At 55.6% G+C, this 22,985-nt stretch overlaps 1 protein-coding gene across 1 annotated transcript in view; it reads left to right on the forward strand.

Moving 5' to 3' along the window:
* sqor (sulfide quinone oxidoreductase) overlaps nucleotides 1-22,985 on the forward strand; it is a 95,152-nt gene that overhangs the window by 18,286 nt on the left and 53,881 nt on the right. The window contains 2 exon segments of the mRNA XM_072470238.1: nucleotides 13,888-13,968; nucleotides 22,092-22,318. Coding sequence (XP_072326339.1) covers nucleotides 22,106-22,318 — 213 coding nt within the window. The 5' untranslated portion in view covers nucleotides 13,888-13,968; nucleotides 22,092-22,105.

Below are 22,985 nucleotides of genomic sequence, written 5' to 3' on the forward strand. Positions count from 1 at the left end.
CTAGTAAAAGTTGTGGGTCAGGTGAAACTCCGTGATACACTTTGGGGTTCTCTAAACCCTGGCCATAACACTTCTTTTTAAAAAAAAATAAAAAATTTGGAGTACCCAATTCATTTTTTCCAACAAAGAAACAATTTAGCGTGGCCAATCACCTACCCTGCACATCTTTGGGTTGTGGGGTGAGACCCACACAGACAGGGGGAGAATGTGCAAACTCCACACGGGCAGTGACCCGGGGCCGGGATCAAACCCGGGTCCTCAGCGCTGTAGGCAGCAGTGCTAACCACTGCGCCACCATACCGCCCTCGGGCAGCAGTGCTAACCACTGCGCCAACATACCGCCCTCGGGCAGCAGTGCTAACCACTGCACCACCGAGCCGCCCTCGGGCAGCAGTGCTAACCACTGTGCCACTGTGCCACCCTCAGGCAGCAGTGCTAACCACTGCGCCACCATACCGCCCTCGGGCAGCAGTGCTAACCACTGCCACTGTGCCACCCTCAGGCAGCAGTGCTAACCACTGCGCCACCATACCGCCCTCGGGCAGCAGTGCTAACCACTGCACCACCGAGCCGCCCTCGGGCAGCAGTGCTAACCACTGTGCCACCGAGCCGCCCTCGGGCAGCAGTGCTAACCACTGCACCACCATACGGCCCACGGGCAGCAGTGCTAACCACTGTGCCACTGTGCCACCCTCGGGCAGCAGTGCTAACCACTGCACCACCGAGCCGCCCTCGGGCAGCAGTGCTAACCACTGCGCCACCGAGCCGCCCTTGGGCAGCAGTGCTAACCACTGCACCACCATACGGCCCTCGGGCAGCAGTGCTAACCACTGCACCACCATACCGCCCTCGGGCAGCAGTGCTAACCACTGCACCACCATACCGCCCTCGGGCAGCAGTGCTAACCACTGCACCACCATACCGCCCTCGGGCAGCAGTGCTAACCACTGCACCATCATACCGCCCTCGGGCAGCAGTGCTAACCACTGCACCACCATACCGCCCTCGGGCAGCAGTGCTAACCACTGCGCCACCGAGCCGCCCTCGGGCAGCAGTGCTAACCACTGCGCCACCATACCGCCCTCGGGCAGCAGCGCTAACCACTGCGCCACCATACCACCCTTGGGCAGCAGTGCTAACCACTGCACCACTATACCACCCTCGGGCAGCAGTGCTAACCACTGCACCACCATACCGCCCTCGGCAGCAGTGCTAACCACTGCAACCACCGAGCCGCCCTCGGGCAGCAGTGCTAACCACTGCGCCACCGAGCCGCCCTCGGGCAGCAGTGCTAACCACTGTGCCATTGTGCCACCCTCAGGCAGCAGTGCTAACCACTGCGCCACCATACCGCCCTCGGGCAGCAGTGCTAACCACTGCACCACCGAGCCGCCCTCGGGCAGCAGTGCTAACCACTGCGCCACCATACCGCCCTCGGGCTGCAGTGCTAACCACTGCGCCACCATACCACCCTCGGGCAGCAGTGCTAACCACTGCACCACTATACCACCCTCGGGCAGCAGTGCTAACCACTGCACCACCATACCGCCCTTGGGCAGCAGTGCTAACCACTGCACCACCGAGCCGCCCTCGGGCAGCAGTGCTAACCACTGCGCCACCGAGCCGCCCTCGGGCAGCAGTGCTAACCACTGTGCCACTGTGCCACCCTCAGGCAGCAGTGCTAACCACTGCACCACCATACCACCCTTGGGCAGCAGTGCTAACCACTGCACCACCATACCGCCCTCGGGCAGCAGTGCTAACCACTGCACCACCGAGCCGCCCTCGGGCAGCAGTGCTAACCACTGCGCCACCGAGCCGCCCTCGGGCAGCAGTGCTAACCACTGCACCACCATACGGCCCTCGGGCAGCAGTGCTAACCACTGTGCCACTGTGCCACCCTCAGGCAGCAGTGCTAACCACTGCGCCACCGAGCCGCCCTCGGGCAGCAGTGCTAACCACTGTGCCACCCTCGGGCAGCAGTGCTAACCACTGCACCACCGAGCCGCCCTCGGGCAGCAGTGCTAACCACTGCGCCACCGAGCCGCCCTCGGGCAGCAGTGCTAACCACTGCACCACCATCCGGCCCTCGGGCAGCAGTGCTAACCACTGCGCCACCGAGCCGCCCTCGGGCAGCAGTGCTAACCACTGCACCACCATACGGCCCTCGGGCAGCAGTGCTAACCACTGCGCCACCATACCATCCTCGGGCAGCAGTGCTAACCACTGCACCACCGAGCCGCCCTCGGGCAGCAGTGCAAACCACTGCACCACCATACGGCCCTCGGGCAGCAGTGCTAACCACTGCGCCACCGAGCCGCCCTCGGGCAGCAGTGCAAACCACTGCACCACCATACGGCCCTCGGGCAGCAGTGCTAACCACTGCGCCACCATACCATCCTCGGGCAGCAGTGCAAACCACTGCGCCATCATACCACCCTCGGGCAGCAGTGCTAACCACTGCGCCACCATACCATCCTCGGGCAGCAGTGCTAACCACTGCGCCACCATACCAACCTCGGGCAGCAGTGCTAACCACTGCGCCACCATACCAACCTCGGGCAGCAGTGCTAACCACTGCACCACCATACGGCCCCTCGGGCAGCAGTGCTAACCACTGCGGCATCATACCGCCCTCGGGCAGCAGTGCTAACCACTGCGCCATCATACCGCCCCTCGGGCAGCAGTGCTAACCACTGCGCCACCATACCGCCCTTGGGCAGCAGTGCTAACCACTGCACCACCGAGCCGCCCTCGGGGCAGCAGTGCTAACCACCACCACCATACCGCCCTCGGGCAGCAGTGCTAACCACCACCACCGAGCCGCCCTCGGGCAGCAGTGCTAACCACTGCACCACCATACCGCCCTTGGGCAGCAGTGCTAACCACTGCACCACCGAGCCGCCCTCGGGCAGCAGTGCTAACCACCACCACCATACCGCCCTCGGGCAGCAGTGCTAACCACCACCACCGAGCCGCCCTCGGGCAGCAGTGCTAACCACTGCACCACCATACGGCCCTCGGGCAGCAGTGCTAACCACTGCGCCACTATACGGCCCTCGGGCAGCAGTGCTAACCACTGCGCCACCATACGGCCCTCGGGCAGCAGTGCTAACCACTGCGCCACCATACCATCCTCGGGCAGCAGTGCAAACCACTGCGTCACCATACCGCCCTCGGGCAGCAGTGCTAACCACTGCACCACCATACCAACCTCGGGCAGCAGTGCTAACCACTGCACCACCGAGCCGCCCTCGGGCAGCAGTGCAAACCACTGCACCACCATACGGCCCTCGGGCAGCAGTGCTAACCACTGCGCCACCATACCATCCTCGGGCAGCAGTGCAAACCACTGCGCCATCATACCACCCTCGGGCAGCAGTGCTAACCACTGCACCATCATACCACCCTCGGGCAGCAGTGCTAACCACTGCACCACCATACCACCCTCGGGCAGCAGTGCTAACCACTGCACCACCATACCGCCCTCGGGCAGCAGTGCTAACCACTGTGCCACCATACTGCCCTCGGGCAGCAGTGCTAACCACTGCACCACCATACCATCCTCGGGCAGCAGTGCAAACCACTGCACCATCATACCACCCTCGGGCAGCAGTGCTAACCACTGCACCATCATACCGCCCTCGGGCAGCAGTGCTAACCACTGCACCACCATACCATCCTCGGGCAGCAGTGCAAACCACTGCGCCACCATACCGCCCTCGGGCAGCAGTGCTAACCACTGCACCATCATACCACCCTCGGGCAGCAGTGCTAACCACTGCACCATCATACCGCCCTCGGGCAGCAGTGCTAACCACTGCACCATCATACCGCCCTCGGGCAGCAGTGCTAACCACTGCACCACCATACCATCCTCGGGCAGCAGTGCTAACCACTGCACCATCATACCGCCCTCGGGCAGCAGTGCTAACCACTGCGCCATCATACCGCCCTCGGGCAGCAGTGCTAACCACTGCGCCATCATACCACCCTCGGGCAGCAGTGCTAACCACTGCACCACCATACCATCCTCGGGCAGCAGTGCTAACCACTGCACCACCATACCGCCCTCGGGCAGCAGTGCTAACCACTGTGCCACCATACTGCCCTCGGGCAGCAGTGCTAACCACTGCGCCACCATACCGCCCTCGGGCAGCAGTGCTAGCCACTGTGCCACCGAGCCGCCCTCGGGCAGCAGTGCTAACCACTGCACCACTATACCACCCTCGGGCAGCAGTGCTAACCACTGCACCATCATACGGCCCTCGGGCAGCAGTGCTAACCACTGCGCCACCGTGCCACCCTTGGGCAGCAGTGCTAACCACTGCACCACCATACCACCCTCGGGCAGCAGTGCTAACCACTGTGCCACCATACCGCCCTCGGGCAGCAGTGCTAACCACTGCGCCACCGTGCCACCCTTGGGCAGCAGTGCTAACCACTGCACCACCATACCACCCTCGGGCAGCAGTGCTAACCACCACCACCATACCACCCTTGGGCAGCAGTGCTAACCACTGCGCCACCGAGCCGCCCTCGGGCAGCAGTGCTAACCACTGCGCCACCGAGCCGCCCATCCACCCGGCACTTCTGGCTGAAGATTGTTGGTTCAGCCGTTTATCTTTGGGGATGAGGATATTTGTGGAACCTCCTCCTCCAGCGAGTTGATTATGAAAGTCAGTATAACACACTGTGCTTAGCTGTAGAGCTCCTTTTTTGTTAAGTGCTTACTATACATACATAACATACATACATAGAATTTACAGTGCAGAAGGAGGCCATTCGGCCCATCGAGACTGCACCGGCTCTTGGAAGGTCAACACCTCCACGCTATCCATAACCCAGTAACCCCACCCAACACTAAGGGCAATTTTGAACACTAAGGGCAATTTATCATGGCCAATCCACCTAACCTGCACATCTTTAGACTGTGGGAGGAAACCGGAGCACCCGGAGGAAACCCACGCAGACACTGGGAGAACGTGCAGACTCCGCACAGACAGTGACCCAAGCCGGAATCGAACCTGGGACCCTGGCGCTGTGAAGCAATTGTGCTATCCACAATGCTACCGTGCTGCCCAAAGTATACCTAAAGTTTATATTTAAAATGGATAATAGCTCGGCACTGCAGGGGTTTTGCTGGGGTTAGTGCTGGGGTTGGTGCTGGGGTTGGTGCTGGGGTTGGTGCTGGGGTTGGTGCTGGGGTTGGTGCTGGGGTTGGTGCTGGGGTTGGTGCTGGGGTTGGTGCTGGGGTTGGTGCTGGGGTTGGTGCTGGGGTTGGTGCTGGGGTTGGTGCTGGGCTTGGTGCTGGGCTTGGTGCAGGGCTTGGTGCAGGGCTTGGTGCAGGGCTTGGTGCAGGGCTTGGTGCAGGGCTTGGTGCAGAGCTTGGTGCTGGGCTTGGTGCTGGTGAGGATTCTCTTGCAGCCAGTCCGGATGAAATGACCAGTCGAACACCTTGTTACTTTAACATGTTTATTTCTCGGTGCCGGAGCTAGGACCACTGTGTCTCTGCAGAGTCACAATAGCAAGCCCAAGTCAATACATCTAACAGCAGTTCTTATACAGAGTTTGGTTCCTTTCTGAGGGCAGCTCCCTCGCATTCCTATCTGTGCTCTCAGCTCAATTATAATTCAGCCCCCTTCAATCATAATTATCTTTAAGCCTAGTGCACCCATTCCCAAGGCCGTTATTGCACTTTGGTCTGGTTCAAAACAACCTTGTTATCAGAAGCCTTGGACAGCCTATCTTGACATTCCTCAGCTTGCCATCAGAAGCCTGTAAGGGTCTGTCTTGACATTTCTTCACAAAGCTTTACCTAACATTTTGTTTTTCCCTCCAATCCATCTTGAGCCAAACTCTCATTTATCGATCATCAGCCAAAATCCCTTTGGATTTCGGCGGCAGCGGTGCGCAGGGGCCTTCTGGGAGGTGAGTAGTGAGTTTAAAAACCTTACCTTTACAGGAGCAGCCCTTTGGATTTCGGCGGCAGCGGTGCGCAGGGGCCTTCTGGGAGGTGAGTTGTGTATTTAAAAACCTTACCTTTACAGGAGCAGCCCTTTGGATTTCGGCGGGAACCGGAAGTTCGACCTCTGGCAAGTTTCCCCCCCCCCCCCCCCCCCAACCAATAAATTCTGGTGGAGAGGAAACCCGAGACACTACACGTGTAGTGTCTCCCACCCACCCTCCTCCTCTAACCTAATAATAAGACCCATTGGTGTAAGGTAAGTGCCATATTATATTATTATATTATTAGCATTGTGCAGGTCAAGGATTGGAGGTGGAGGAGCAGTCTCTGTCAGCGAGAGAACCTGAGAACATCTCAGAAGGTAAGCAAGTGATTTTTACTTTTATACCTTTTTTTCAAATTGTGTGTGTCGGGGGGGAAACTGAAGTGACATCACAGAAAAGCTGTGACCTGAGTGGCTGGTTGGGATTCTAACCTAAATTTTTTTGAGTATTTGGGAACTAATTAAACATAATAACTTAATTATAATTTAGAGGATATCTAAGCCAGAGATCGGAGAATATTATAGTTAGCTATCGCATTTCTATTAGAAATCTAGTGCTAGGAAACAGATAGTTGACAGTAACTTTGTAATTTAAAAAAAAAAGTATTTTAAAAAAAAAAGACAAATTTTAATTTTAATTAATTGACGCAATGTCAGTTAGAGGGGTGCTGTGCTCTGACTGTGAGATGTGGCAGGTCCGGGAGGCTTCCAGCGTCCCGGATGGCTTCATCTGCAGAAAGTGCACCCAACTGCAGCTCCTCACAGACCGCATGGTTCGGTTAGAGCAGCAATTGGATGCACTTAGGAGCATGCAGGTGGCGGAAAGCGTCATAGATCGCAGTTATGTAAGTGTGGTCACACCCAAGGTGCAGGCAGAGAAATGGGTGACCACCAGAAAGGGCAGGCAGTCAGTGCAGGAATCCCCTGTGGTTGTCCCCCTCTCGAACAGATATACCCCTTTGGATACTGTCGGGGGGGATAGCCTATCAGGGGAAAACCGCAGCAGCCAGAGCAGTGGCACCACGGCTGGCTCTGATGTTCAGAAGGGAGGGTCAAAGCGCAGAAGAGTAATAGTTATAGGGGACTCTATAGTCAGGGGCACAGATAGGCGCTTCTGTGGACGTGAAAGAGACTCCAGGATGGTATGTTGCCTCCCTGGTGCCAGGGTCCAGGATGTCTCCGAACGGGTAGAGGGAATCCTGAAGGGGGAGGGCAAACAGGCAGAGGTCGTTGTACATATTGGTACTAACGACATAGGCAGGAAGGGGCATGAGGTCCTGCAGCAGGAGTTCAGGGAGCTAGGCAGAAAGTTAAAAGACAGGACCTCGAGGGTTGTAATCTCGGGATTACTCCCTGTGCCACGTGCCAGTGAGGCTAGAAATAGGAAGATAGAGCAGACAAACACGTGGCTAAACAGCTGGTGTAGGAGGGAGGGTTTCTGTTATCTGGACCACTGGGAGCTCTTCCGGGGCAGGTGTGACCTGTATAAGATGGACGGGTTGCATCTAAACCGGAGAGGCATAAATATCCTGGCCGCGAGATTTGCTAGTGTCACACGGGAGGGTTTAAACTAGTATGGCAGGGGGGTGGGCACGGGAGCAATAGGTCAGAAGGTGAGAGCATTGAGGGAGAACTAGGGAATAGGGACAGTGTGGCTCTGAGGCAGAGCAGACGGGGAGAAGTTGCTGAACACAGCGGGTCTGGTGGCCTGAAGTGCATATGTTTTAATGCAAGGAGCATTACGGGTAAGGCAGATGAACTTAGAGCTTGGATTACTACTTGGAACTATGATGTTGTTGCCATTACAGAGACCTGGTTGAGGGAAGGGCAGGATTGGCAGCTAAACGTTCCAGGATTTAGATGTTTCAGGCGGGATAGAGGGGGATGTAAAAGGGGAGGCGGAGTTGCGCTACTTGTTCAGGAGAGTATCACAGCTATACAGCGAGAGGACACCTCAGAGGGCAGTGAGGCTATATGGGTAGAGATCAGGAATAAGAAGGGTGCAGTCACAATGTTGGGGGTATACTACAGGCAAAGAGTAGTGAGGCCGTGGAATGCCCTACCTGCTACAGTAGTGAACTCGCCAACATTGAGGGCATTTAAAAGTTTATTGGATAAACATATGGATGATAATGGCATAGTGTAGGTTAGATGGCTTTTGTTTCGGTGCAACATCGTGGGCCGAAGGGCCTGTACTGCGCTGTATTGTTCTATGTTCTATGTACAGGCCTCCCAACAGCCAGCGGGAGATAGAGGAGCAGATAGGTAGACAGATTTTGGAAAAGAGTAAAAACAACAGGGTTGTGGTGATGGGAGACTTCAACTTCCCCAATATTGACTGGGACTCACTTAGTGCCAGGGGCTTAGACGGGGCAGAGTTCGTAAGGAGCATCCAGGAGGGCTTCTTAAAACAATATGTAAACAGTCCAACTAGGGAAGGGGCGGTACTGGACCTGGTATTGGGGAATGAGCCCGGCCAGGTGGTAGATGTTTCAGTAGGGGAGCATTTCGGTAACAGTGACCACAATTCAGTAAGTTTTAAAGTACTGGTGGACAAGGATAAGAGTGGTCCGAGGATGAATGTGCTAAATTGGGGGAAGGCTAATTATAACAATATTAGGCGGGAACTGAAGAACATAGATTGGGGGCGGATGTTTGAGGGCAAATCAACATCTGACATGTGGGAGGCTTTCAAGTGTCAGTTGAAAGGAATACAGGACAGGCATGTTCCTGTGAGGAAGAAAGATAAATACGGCAATTTTCGGGAACCTTGGATGACGAGTGATATTGTAGGCCTCGTCAAAAAGAAAAAGGAGGCATTTGTCAGGGCTAAAAGGCTGGGAACAGACGAAGCCTGTGTGGCATATAAGGAAAGTAGGAAGGAACTTAAGCAAGGAGTCAGGAGGGCTAGAAGGGGTCATGAAAAGTCATTGGCAAATAGGGTTAAGGAAAATCCCAAGGCTTTTTACACTTACATAAAATGCAAGAGGGTAGCCAGGGAAAGGGTTGGCCCACTGAAGGATAGGCAAGGGAATCTATGTGTGGAGCCAGAGGAAATGGGCGAGGTACTAAATGAATACTTTGCATCAGTATTCACCAAAGAGAAGGAATTGGTAGATGTTGAGTCTGGAGAAGGGGGTGTAGATAGCCTGGGTCACATTGTGATCCAAAAAGACGAGGTGTTGGGTGTCTTAAAAAATATTAAGGTAGATAAGTCCCCAGGGCCGGATGGGATCTACCCCAGAATACTGAAGGAGGCTGGAGAGGAAATTGCTGAGGCCTTGACAGAAATCTTTGGATCCTCGCTGTCTTCAGGGGATGTCCCGGAGGACTGGAGAATAGCCAATGTTGTTCCTCTGTTTAAGAAGGGTGGCAGGGATAATCCCGGGAACTACAGGCCGGTGAGCCTTACTTCAGTGGTAAGGAAATTACTGGAGAGAATTCTTCGAGACAGGATCTACTCCCATTTGGAAGCAAATGGACGTATTAGTGAGAGGCAGCACGGTTTTGTGAAGGGGAGGTCGTGTCTCACTAACTTGATAGAGTTTTTCGAGGAGGTCACTAAGATGATTGATGCAGGTAGGGCAGTAGATGTTGTCTATATGGACTTCAGTAAGGCCTTTGACAAGGTCCCTCATGGTAGACTAGTACAAAAGGTGAAGTCACACGGGATCAGGGGTGAACTGGCAAGGTGGATACAGAACTGGCTAGGCCATAGAAGGCAGAGGGTAGCAATGGAGGGATGCTTTTCTAATTGGAGGGCTGTGACCAGTGGTGTTCCACAGGGATCAGTGCTGGGACCTTTGCTCTTTGTAGTATATATAAATGATTTGGAGGAAAATGTAACTGGTCTGATTAGTAAGTTTGCAGACGACACAAAGGTTGGTGGAATTGCGGATAGCGATGAGGACTGTCTGAGGATACAGCAGGATTTAGATTGTCTGGAGACTTGGGCGGAGAGATGGCAGATGGAGTTTAACCTGGACAAATGTGAGGTAATGCATTTTGGAAGGGCTAATGCAGGTAGGGAATATACAGTGAATGGTAGAACCCTCAAGAGTATTGAAAGTCAAAGAGATCTAGGAGTACAGGTCCACAGATCACTGAAAGGGGCTACACAGGTAGAGAAGGTAGTCAAGAAGGCATACGGCATGCTTGCCTTCATTGGCCGGGGCATTGAGTATAAGAATTGGCAAGTCATGTTGCAGCTGTATAGAACCTTAGTTAGGCCACACTTGGAGTATAGTGTTCAATTCTGGTCGCCACACTACCAGAAGGATGTGGAGGCTTTAGAGAGGGTGCAGAAGAGATTTACCAGAATGTTGCCTGGTATGGAGGGCATTAGCTATGAGGAACGGTTGAATAAACTCGGTTTGTTCTCACTGGAACGAAGGAGGTTGAGGGGCGACCTGATAGAGGTATACAAAATTATGAGGGGCATAGACAGAGTGGATAGTCAGAGGCTTTTCCCCAGGGTAGAGGGTTCAATTACTAGGGGGCATAGGTTTAAGGTGAGAGGGGCAAGGTTTAGAGTAGATGTACGAGGCAAGTTTTTTACGCAGCGGGTAGTGGGTGCCTGGAACTCGCTACCGGAGGAGGTAGTGGAAGCAGGGACGATAGTGACGTTTAAGGGGCATCTTGACAAATATATGAATAGGATGGGAATAGAAGGATACGGACCCAGGAAGTGTAGAAGATTGTAGTTTAGTCGGGCAGTATGGTCGGCACGGGCTTGGAGGGCCGAAGGGCCTGTTCCTGTGCTGTACATTTCTTTGTTCTTTGTTCTCACTGGGGTTGGTGCTGGGGTTGGTGCTGGGGTTGGTGCTGGGGTTGGTGCTGGGGTTAGTGCTGGGGTTAGTGCTGGGGTTAGTGCTGGGGTTAGTGCTGGGGTTAGTGCTGGGGTTGGTGCAGGGGTTGGTGCAGGGGTTGGTGCTGGGGTTGGTGCTGGGCTTGGCGCTGGGGTTGGCGCAGGGCTTGGCGCAGGGCTTGGCGCAGGGCTTGGCGCAGGGCTTGGCGCAGGGCTTGGCGCAGGGCTTGGCGCTGGGGTTGGCGTTGGGGTTGGCGCTGGGCTTGGCGCTGGGCTTGGCGCTGGGCTTGGCGCTGGGGTTGGCGCAGGGGTTGGCGCAGGGCTTGGCGCAGGGGTTGGCGCTGGGCTTGGCGCTGGGGTTGGCGCAGGGGTTGGCGCAGGGGTTGGCGCAGGGGTTGGCGCAGGGGTTGGCGCTGGGGTTGGCGCTGGGGTTGGCGCTGGGGTTGGCGCTGGGGTTGGCGCTGGGGTTGGCGCTGGGCTTGGCGCTGGGCTTGGCGCTGGGCTTGGCGCTGGGCTTGGCGCTGGGCTTGGCGCTGGGCTTGGCGCTGGGCTTGGCGCTGGGCTTGGCGCTGGGCTTGGCGCTGGGCTTGGCGCTGGGCTTGGCGCTGGGGTTGGCGCTGGGCTTGGTGCTGGTGCTGGGCTTGGCGCTGGGGTTAGTGCTGGGGTTGGTGCTGGGGTTAGTGCTGGGGTTGGTGCTGGGTTAGTGCTGGGCTTGGTGCAGGGGTTGGTGCTGGGGTTGGTGCTGGGGTTGGTGCTGGGGTTGGTGCTGGGGTTGGTGCTGGGGTTGGTGCTGGGGTTGGTGCTGGGGTTGGTGCTGGGGTTGGTGCTGGGGTTGGTGCTGGGGTTGGCGCTGGGCTTGGTGCTGGGGTTGGCGCTGGGCTTGGCGCTGGGCTTGGCGCTGGGCTTGGCGCTGGGCTTGGCGCTGGGCTTGGCGCTGGGCTTGGCGCTGGGCTTGGCGCAGGGCTTGGTGCTGGAGCCTCCACTATTTCCAATTTGTATTAATTACTTTGATGAAGAGCCTGAGTCTAACTTATCCAGTTTGTTGATGATACAAAGCTGGGCGGGCACGAGGGGGCACAGAGCCTGCAGTTGGATGCCAACAGGTTAAGTGAGTGGCCATAAAGTAGCAGTTCACAATACTTCCCCAGGAAGAATATATGGGTTGCAATGAAGGTTCACTGGATTGATTGCTGGGTTGTCCTCTGAGGAGAGATTGAGCAGAATGGCCCATACTCTGTAGTTTAGAAGAATGCGACATGATCTTATTGAAATGGAGAAGTTTCTGAGCGGCCTCGTTTCCCCGGCTGGAGCATCTGGAACTCTGGGAAGGAGTCTCGACACGAGGTCGATCATTTCCAGGGAAATGAGCAATTTCTTCAGTCAGAGGCTTGTGAATCTTTGGAATTTTCACAAGAGGTGGTTCCATCGTTAAGCAGGATTTAGAATTTTGATGGCATGGAGAGATATGGGGATGAGGCAGGTAAGTGGATTAGAATGATGGTTAACCGTGGTTGTAGTGAATGGCAGAGCCGACTCCAGCTGATTCCTGCTGCTAATGTTTATGTTCTCGGATCTGTGCCATGAACATCTTTGTTAATATTGGGGTGTTTCTGTGGGAATGGCAGCACGAGAGGGAACAGAGACATAGATTGCGATGTGTTCAATTGTTTTCAGGCTAGAGTGGATCCGCAAATTGAACTAAAACTGAAAATGCTGCAGAAGATCAGGTATCATTTATGCCAAGGGTCATGGAGTTGGTGACCTATCACCAGAAAAATAATTAACCTGAGAAATTCGTATGAACCTGAACTATGAGGGCAGCACGGTGGCACACTGGTTAGCACTGCTCCCCGAGGGCGGCACGGTGGCACACTGGTTAGCACTGCTCCCCGAGGGCGGCACGGTGGCACACTGGTTAGCACTGCTCCCCGAGGGCGGCACGGTGGCACACTGGTTAGCACTGCTCCCCGAGGGCGGCACGGTGGCACACTGGTTAGCACTGCTCCCCGAGGGCGGCACGGTGGCACACTGGTTAGCACTGCTCCCCGAGGGCGGCACGGTGGCACACTGGTTAGCACTGCGGCCCCAGGGCGGCACGATGACACAGTGGTTAGCACCGCTGTCCCAGGGCGGCACAGTGATGCAGTGGTTAGTACTGTTGCCCCAGGGCGGCACGGTGGCACACTGGTTAGCACTGCGGCCCCAGGGCGGCACGGTGACACAGTGGTTAGCACTGCTGCCCCAGGGCGGCACGGGGCACACTGGTTAGCACTGCTGCCCTAGAGAGGCACGGCGGCACAGTGGTTAGCACCGCTGCCCCCGGGCGGCACGGTGACAGTGGTTAGCACTGCTGCCCCAGGGCGGCACAGTGGTTAGCACTGCTGCCCCAGGGCCGCACAGTGGTTAGCACTGCTGCCCCAGGGCGGCACAGTGGTTAGCACTGCTGCCCCATGGTGGCACGGTGGCACAGTGGTTAGCACTGCTGCCTCAGGGCCGCACAGTGGTTAGCACTGCTGCCCCAGGGCGGTACGATGATGCAGTGGTTAGCACTGCTGCCCCAGGGCGGTACGATGATGCAGTGGTTAGCACTGCTGCCCCAGGGCGGTACGATGATGCAGTGGTTAGCACTGCTGCCCCAGGGCGGCACAGCGGCACGGTGGTTAGCACTGCTGCCCCAGGGCGGCACAGTGGTTAGCACTGCTGCCCCAGGGCCGCACAGTGGTTAGCACTGCTGCCCCAGGGCGGTACGATGATGCAGTGGTTAGCACTGCTGCCCCAGGGCGGTACGATGACGCAGCGGTTAGCACTGCTGCCTCACGGCGCCGGGGTCCCGGGTTCGATCCCGGCTCTGGTTCACTGTCCGTGTGGAGCACAGTTTGCACATTCTCCCCGTGTCTGCGTGGGTTTCGCCCTCACAACCCAAAGATGTGCAGGTTAGGTGGATTGGCCACGCTAAATTGCCCTTAATTAGAAATTGTTTTAAAAAGGACCTGAACTGTGAACAGTTTCTCTCTCTCCATTGGTTATGCCGGACCTGAATTTCTCCAGCATTTTCTGTTTTTATTTCAGATTTCCAGCGACCTCCTGATTTTGTTTTGTATTTTGCACGGACTGATTTGTCAATGCTGCTCCCGACACTCTGATCATCAGGTCTGTCTGCACGATTGTGATTCATAATCAGAGGAGTTCTAGAATGAACGTCCAGCTTCAGAACTGATTTGTAGTTACCTCTGTAGTAAACAGATATTTGAGTGGAATCCTCCACTATGCCCTGCCAGGTTTTCCTGCTCGGGAATGAGGTGGAGATGCTCCTGTAACTGTGCGGTTGGTTAAGCTGTGAAAAGGGTATTGCTGGGAAAAAGACAAACATTCAATTATTTGAAAACATTGGCTCAATTTGCTGTAGACCAGGGCTTGGAATTGTAAGTTACTGTGACAGAGTTAGATTAACAGTCAAATCATATTTACAGCTGTTAAAAAAACTTGATTGAAAAAGCAAATTTCACAAAGAATCTGTAGAACGATAGGAATAGCTGGAAAATGTGTTCAAAATTGTGAAGGGTTTTGATAGAGTAAATAAGGAGAAGGGTCACATTTAAGGTACTTGGTAAAGGAACCAGTATGAGATGAGAAAACTCTCTTTATGTGACAACTGTTTCCATATGGGGCTGGTTTAGCACACTGGGCTAAATCGCTGGTTTTGAAAGCAGACCAAGGCAGGACAGCAGCACGGTTCAATTCCTGTACCAGCCTCCCCGAACAGGCGCCGGACTGTGGCAACTCGGGGCTTTTCACAGTAACTTCATTTGAAGCCTACTTGTGACGAGCAATTTTCATATTTTTTTCCATTTCATATGGGCAGCACGGTAGCACAGTGGTTAGCACAGTTGCTTCACAGCTCCAGGGTCCCAGGTTCGATTTCCGGTTTGGGTCACTGTCTGTGCGGAGTCTGCACGTTCTCCCCGTGTGTGCGTGGGGTTCCTCCGGGTGCTCCAGTTTCCTCCCACAGTCCAAAGATGTGCAGGTTAGGTGGGTTGGCCAGGATAAATTGTCCTTAGTGTCCAAAAAGGTTGGGTGGGGTTGCTGGGTTACGGGGAAAGAGTGATGGTGTGGGCTTGGGTAGGCTGCTCTTTCCAAGGGCCGGTGCAGACGCGATGGGCTGAATGGTCTCCTTCTGCACTGTAAATTCTATGATTCTAAATTCCATGATATTTGTAAAGTACAGATTACAGCGGGTTTGACGAGTATTTAGAGGGGGAAAGAGAGGTACACACATTAGAGCAGAAAGAGAGGCAGCGGAATAGAAGCTTGAGTCAATGTTTCTGGCAGAGAACTGAGGCAATGAGTCCTTCAACACATGTAGTAATAAGAGAACTCTGAGCTGTAAAAACTCTATAATAAGTTAATGAGAAAGCCTGCAGAGCCTTGAGCTTTGTTGCTGCATCAACGTAATGCAGTTTATCTCACCCAGTCACAGGGCACAATTCTCTGGCTACCTTGCGCTCGAGTGAGAGAGAGAGAGCACCACGCGGCCGGAGAATCTCGGGAGAGCCTCTCACGGGCACCCCGGCAGCCTCCACCCCTCGGGGGATTCGCCCAAGTCCCGAGAGGCATCGCATTCAGAACTCTGCCCAAAAGGGTAAGGACACTTGCAGAAGAAGGTCTTATCCTACTTGAGACCTCCCCACCCAATGTCCACCGGCCTCCCTCGATTCTCCGGCCTCTGCAGCCGGGCTCCGATCGGTGCTGGTGCACTAGAACATGGACCAGGTGGAACGGCATCCGGGGGTCTCCATGACCATGGGAGACTCCGGGTGGTCCGGATCAGTGCATGGTGGTCCCTGGAATTTGGGCACCTTGGCACTGCCAGGGTGCCTGGGTGGCACTGCCAAGCTGGCTGGAGCACTGCCTGGGTGCCAGAGCAAGGGTTCCCAAGTACCATGGTGGCACTGCCAAGGGCCAGGGCCCGAGGGAGCGCCATGCCCATGAAAGGAGGAGTAGTTTGAAGGGTGGGGGTGTGCGGGGCACGTAAGTAGGGGTCTCCGGGAGGTTGGGAGGGGGTGATGGTTGGGGTCCTGGAAGGGATGGGGTGTAAGGGGGCTTGGGGGGTGTTAGCTCACTTACAGATCAGGGGCACCTTTTCAGAATGGCGGCCCGATCTCTATCAGCTCCCCAGTGGTATGGGCTAAACTGGCGAATAGTCCGTAAGAGTAACTGTGTCATTGAATAGCGGTCAGAAACTCTGCGACAAAGCCGATCGGGAACTCCCTGAAAAACCCGCCACAAATCAACTTCAAAATTTTGGGGAGAATCGCGGCCACAGGATCATCCAAGTCTCTGTTCAAGTCTTCTTCGTCCACATTATTTGGAAAGTCAGCCATTGTCCTGCTATCCAAGGGGGGGGGGGGCCCTGCTATCCGAGGGGGGGGGGGGCCCTGCTATCCGAGGGGGGGCCGGTGCCCTGGTGTCCGAGGGGGGGGGGGGGGCGGTGCCCTGGTGTCCGAGGGGGGGGGGGGGCGGTGCCCTGGTGTCCGAGGGGGCCGGTGCAGAATACTTGGCAGTTGTAACTGCAGAGAGAAGAGCTCTGTAGTCGATGCTCGAGTAGGCATGGTGGACATGAAAGAAATGGGAAAAGTCTCTTGTGACCAGATGGAGGAAACGGCAAGATTTGGGACAAACTGAGGTTTGAGTCATAAAGGTGGAGAGAGTCTTAGACATGGAGGAGGGGTGGAAGTCTTTCAGTGATCCACGCTTGGATGTATAACACAGTTTAGATCATCTCCAAACTAAAATGATGGGTGTCTAGATTGAGAATAGAGGATAGAAGTTATGTAATAAATTTAGTATCGCCCCATCTAGGGGCATAGATGCTCACTAAAAAAGTGTGCCACTAACTTGTATAACGTCCTCCAGGATCTGAGATTAAGTTTGATCCACTTTTATTGATCAAAATCGCTGTTCCCTTAGCTTTGCTGTTAAAGTTTGAACGCAACACCTGGCCAGCCCATGCTTTACAAGATCTGGTGTGATCATTAACAGGAGGTGTGTCTTTTTGTCCTTCATTGCTAGAGGGATGGAGTTTAAAAACCAGGAGGTTATGTTGTAGCTTTATAGGTTGCTGGTTCCGGAAGGAATGTGATATTAGTGTTAAAGTTCTTGAGATGTGAAAACACTTTGGAATCTTTTACTGGACAGGGAGATCATATTTGATAAATTTATTCGTTATTTGAGAAAACAATAAGCAGCGTGGATAAAGGGGACCCTGTACATGTGCTGTACTTTGATTTCCAAAAGGAATTTGATAAGTTGTCACATCAAAGGTCATGATACAAAATAAGAGCTCATGCTGCTGAGGGTTACATTAGCACGGTGTGGTGGTATGTATTAGGGGTAATACGGTACACCATGAATGCCGAGGAGCTATTGGAGGACAGATGCTGGGTCCCGATTGGATCTGCCGCCTACTGGGCTCCACCCAGATAGGCGGGGTATAAGAACCCGTTTTACTCCCTGTAGCTGCATTCTGTGACTGAGCTGCTGGGGAACAAGTCTGAACAAGTCTGCTCAATAAAGCCTCGATTGAAGTTCTCTCCGTCTCGCCTCGTGTGTGATCGATGGTGCTACAATTTATTGAGCAGACTTAAAAAGGAATATGGAGCTCCGGATCGCCCTGGAGTGCCTGCGAATCAGCCCCCAAGCAGCTAACGCAACATCGGCATTTAAGCACTGGCTGGCGTGCTTTGAGGGGTACCTCCGAACGGCCCCCGGCAGACCAACAGAAGACCAGAAGATGCAGGTCCTGCATTCCCGGGTGAGTCCCGAAATCTACTCACTCATCGAGGGCGCGGAAGAATTCCCAGCGGCGATCAACTTGCTGAAGGAGATCTACATTAGGCCTGTCAACCAGGTCTACGCACGCTACCAGCTCGTGACGAGACGACAAATCCCCGGGGAATCGCTAGACGAATTCTTCAATGCTCTAACGATCCTGGGACAAAACTGCAACTGCCCAATGGTTACGGCGAACGAACATACAGACCTCCTGATCAGAGACGCTTAAGTAGCAGGTTTGGCATCGTCGCAAATTCGCCAGAGACTTTTAGAGAAAGTCTCTATCGGACTCACAGAGGTACGGGCCCTTGCAGCCTCCCTCGACGTGGCCTCCCAAAACGCCCGCGCCTATGCCCCTGACCGCGCTGCAGCCCCTTGGGCTCCGTGACCCCTGCCACGACCGAACCCCCGGCACCCCCCACCCCTCCGCAAGTGTGCGCAGCCAGAATCCCAGACCACCCGGGGGGGGCCCCGCTGCTATTTTTGCGGGCAGCCAAAACACCCCCGCCAGCGCTGCCCGGCCCGCTCGGCCACCTGCAAAAGGTGCGGTAAAAAGGGGCACTACGCAGCGGTGTGCCAGTCCTGTGGGGTCGCCGCTATCTCCGGGGAAGAATCGGGACCACGGGCTCAACCCCCCCAGCGACCCACGGGCAGCCAACGGGCGTCGCCATTTTGGGCCCCGGGCACCACGAGGGGGGGGGGACTGGTGCCGCCATCTTACTACCCATGGGCCACGTGCGATCCATGGGAGCAGCCATTTTGTCCACCCCCAGCCACGTGCGACCCATGGGAGCGGCCATTTTGTCCACCCCCGACCGCGTGCAATTCATGGACGCCGCCATCTTGGCTGACAGGCAAGGACCCCAGCGTGGACGGCTCCACACTGCCTGAAGACAACGATATGATGCACCAACCACGTTTGGCATCAGTGACCCTCGACCAGTCGCGGCCCCGGACGCTCCAGACGACAACGACAAAGGTGCTGGTGAACGGGCAAGAGACGCCGTGTTTGATCGACTCGGGGAGCACGGAGAGTTTTATTCACCCGGACACGGTAAGACGCTGTTCCCTTGTAATTCGGCCAAGCACCCAAAAATGTTTCCTGGCGGCGGGGTCCCACTCCGTTGCAATCAAAGGGTTCTGCATCGCAAACCTAACGGTGCAGGGGAGAGAGTTCAAAAATTACCGGCTGTATGTCCTTCCCCACCTCTGCGCTCCCACACTCCTGGGGTTGGACTTCCAATGCAACCTCCAGAGCTTAACATTTAAATTTGGCGGCCCTATACCCCCACTGACTATCTGCGGCCTCGCGACACTCAAGGTCGAACCGCCCTCCTTGTTTGCGAACCTCACCCCGGATTGCAAACCCGTCGCCACTAGGAGCAGACGGTACAGCACCCAGGACCGGATGTTTATCAGGTCCGAAGTCCAGCGGCTGCTGAAGGAAGGCATAATCCAGGCCAGCAATAGTCCCTGGAGAGCTCAGGTGGTAGTAGTGAAGACAGGGGAGAAGCAAAGGATGGTCGTAGACTACAGTCAGACCATCAACAGGTACACGCAGCTAGATGCGTACCCTCTCCCCGCATATCCGACATGGTCAATCGGATTGCACAGTACAAGGTCTTCTCCACCGTGGACCTTAAGTCCGCCTACCACCAGCTCCCCATTCGCCCCGGTGACCGCAAGTACACTGCCTTCGAAGCAGACGGGCGGCTATACCACTTCTTAAGGGTTCCATTCGGCGTCACGAACAGTGTCTCGGTCTTCCAACGGGAGATGGACCGAATGGTCGACCAGCACGGTTTACGGGCCACATTCCCGTACCTCGACAACGTCACCATCTGCGGCCACGACCAGCAGGACCCACGACGCCAACCTCCGCAAATTCCTCCAGACCGCTAACGCCCTCAACCTCACCTACAACGAGGAAAAATGCGTGTTTAGCACCGACCGTCTAGCCATCGTTGGCTACGTAGTGCGTAATGGAGTGATAGGCCCCGACCCCGAACGCATGCGCCCCCTCATGGAGTTCCCTCTCCCCCACTGTGCCAAAGCCCTGAAACGCTGCCTGGGCTTCTTTTCTTATTACGCCCAGTGGGTCCCCCAGTACGCAGACAAGGCCCGCCCACTAATCCAGTCCACTACTTTTCCCCTGTCGATAGAGGCCCGCCAGGCCTTCAGTCGCATCAAAGCGGATATCGCAAAGGCCACGATGCGCGCCATCGACGAGTCCCTCCCCTTCCAAGCCGAGAGCGATGTATCCAACATAGCTCTGGCGGCTACGCTCAACCAAGCGGGCAGACCCGTGGCTTTTTTCTCCCGGACCCTCCACGCTTCAGAAATTCGCCACTCCTCAGTAGAAAAGGAGGCCCAAGCCATAGTGGAAGCTGTGCGACATTGGAGGCATTACCTGGCCGGAAGGAGATTCACTCTCCTCACTGACCAACGGTCGGTAGCCTTCATGTTCGATAATGCACAGCGGGGCAAGATAAAAAAACGACAAGATCCTGCGGTGGAGGATCGAACTCTCCACCTACAATTATGAGATCTTGTATCGTCCCGGAAAGCTGAACGAGCCGTCCGATGCCCTATCTTGCGGCACTTGTGCCAACGCACAAGTGGACCGTCTCCAAGCCCTCCACGAGGACCTCTGCCACCCAGGGGTCACTCGTTTCTACCACTTCATAAAGGCCCGCAACCTCCCGTACTCCGTCGAGGACGTCCGTACAGTCACCAGGAACTGCCAAATCTGCGCAGAATGCAAACCGCATTTTTTCAGGCCAGATAGAGCGCACCTGATAAAGGCTTCCCGTCCCTTTCAACGCCTCAGTTTGGACTTTCAAGGCCCCCTCCCCTCCACCGATCGCAACACGTACTTTCTTAACGTCGTTGACGAATACTCCCGTTTCCCCTTCGCCATCCCCTGCCCCGACATGACTGCGGCCACGGTCATTAAAGCTCTATGCACCATCTTTACACTGTTCGGTTTCCCCGCCTACATCCATGCGATAGGGGGTCCTCCTTCATGAGTGACGAGCTGCGTCAATTCCTGCTCAGTAAGGGCATAGCCTCGAGCAGGACGACCAGCTACAATCCCCGGGGGAACGGGCAGGTAGAGAGGGAGAACGGAATGGTCTGGAAGACCGTCCTACTGGCCCTACGGTCTAGGAGTCTCCCAACTTCCCGCTGGCAGGAAGTCCTCCCGGATTCCCTTCATTCTATCCGGTCCCTGCTGTGCACCACCACGAACCAAACGCTGCACGAGCGCCTCCTTGTCTTCCCTAGGAAGTCCGCTTCTGGAACGTCACTTCCGACCTGGCTGGCAGCCCCGGGACCCATTCTGCTCCGGAAACATGTGCGGGTGCACAAATCAGACCCGCTGGTGGAAAAGGTACATCTACTCCACGCAAACCCGCAGTACGCCTAGGGCGTACCCAGACGGCCGACAGGATACGGTCTCTCTGCGGGACCTGGCGCCCGCCGGTGCACCCCACAGCCACCCCCTTCCCGGGGGGATCGGTTCTCCTCCCAGGCCCGTCCAGGAGTAAGGAAACAGAGGGACAGCGCGATGCTCCCAGAGTTGACCGGACCCGAGCCAGCACCACCACCACCACCCGGGCTGAGACAATCGGAGAGGGCGACCAGAGCACCATCTCGACTCATCGAGTCGACTTAAGATGTATATAATTAAGTGGACCAGTAAAGCGGCATTGTTGTAAATAGTTAGCGCTGCTAATCGGGTAAAATGTGAATAATCCAGTGGCCCAGTAAAAGCGGCATTATTGTATATAGTTCAATGGTTAAGGTACCGACCCTGTAAACCCCGACCACCATACCACCCACCACCCCGCCGGGTTCTTTTTTAACAAGGGGAGAATGTGGTGGTATGTATTAGGGGTAATACGGTACACCATGAATGCTGAGGAGCTATTGGAGGACAGATGCTGGGTCCCGATTGGATCTGCCGCCTACTGGGCTCCACCCAGATAGGCGGGGTATAAGAACCCGGTTTACTCCCCGCAGCTGCATTCTGTGAGTGAGCTGCTGGGGAACAAGTCTGAACAAGTCTGCTCAATAAAGCCTCGATTGAAGTTCTCTACGTCTCGCCTCGTGTGTGATCGATGGTGCTACACACGGATAGAGGATTGGTTAGCAGGAAGCAGAGAGTAACGATAAATGGACAATTTTGCGTTGGCAAGCTGAAGTAGTGGAGTTCCACGGGGATCAGCGTTTGGGCCTCCACTATTTACAGGTGTTCTGATCAGATGAGAAGGCTTCCCTCTTCTCCCTCCTTGTTTGGCTGCAACTGGTTTCCTTGCTTGGACAGGGTATACTTGACAATTTAGCGAGTCATTAATGTTGATGCACACTAATCATAAAAGAGCCAATCTCTGGCAGTTTCTTTTTGAGTTAACAGCGAGATTGTCCCTGTTTGGTTGCAGGATTTCACACCAGGATGGCGACTCTTCCCGTTCGCTCCAAGCTGCACAAACCTGGATTACAGATCGTGGCCACTGCTCTCCGCAAATTCTCCATCTCGTCAAACTGTGCAACCAAAACTCACTATGATATACTCGTGGCTGGAGGTGGAACAGGGGGCATCACAATGAGTGCTCGGATGAAGAGGAAAGTGGGAGCGAGAAATGTAGCCATCATCGAGCCAAGTGAGGTAAGAGATTTATTTCTCATTTGGTCAGAAAAAAGTTTTAAGAAATATCTGAAAAGAGGAGTGGGGGTGGGAGAGGACGGAGGGGAGGAGAGAGGGAGAGGGGCAGAAATGGGGAGGGATGGAGGGGAGGGGGATGGAGATGGGGAGGGGTGGAGATGGAGGGGAGGGGAGGGGAGGGGCCCGGAGGGTCAGAGATGGGGAAGGGAGGGGGGAGATGGAGACGGGGAGGGGGTGGAGACGGGGGGGGGGGTGGAGACGGGGGGGGGGGGGGGAGACGGGGAGGGGGGGGGGGAGACGGGGAGGGGGGGGGGAGACGGGGAGGGGGGGGGGGAGACGGGGAGGGGGGGGAGACGGGGAGGGGAGGGGGGGGGAGAGACGGGGAGGGGGGGGGAGAGACGGGGAGGGGGGGGGAGAGACGGGGAGGGGGGGGGGGAGAGACGGGGAGGGGGGGGGGAGAGACGGGGAGGGGGGGGGAGAGACGGGGAGGGGGGGGGGAGAGACGGGGAGGGGGGGGGAGAGACGGGGAGGGGGGGGGGGAGAGATGGGAGGGGTGGTGACGGAGGGCAGGGATGTCCAAAGCTTTGGGCCTTGGCAAACAAGGCTCTGCGAGCAATGGTGCAGAATTAATAATAGTGTCTGCTGAAGAGGCGCCGGAATAAGTGAGTGC

Source organism: Scyliorhinus torazame, chromosome 12 (genome assembly GCF_047496885.1).
Source record: "Scyliorhinus torazame isolate Kashiwa2021f chromosome 12, sScyTor2.1, whole genome shotgun sequence".
NCBI classification, from domain to species: Eukaryota; Metazoa; Chordata; class Chondrichthyes; order Carcharhiniformes; family Scyliorhinidae; genus Scyliorhinus; species Scyliorhinus torazame.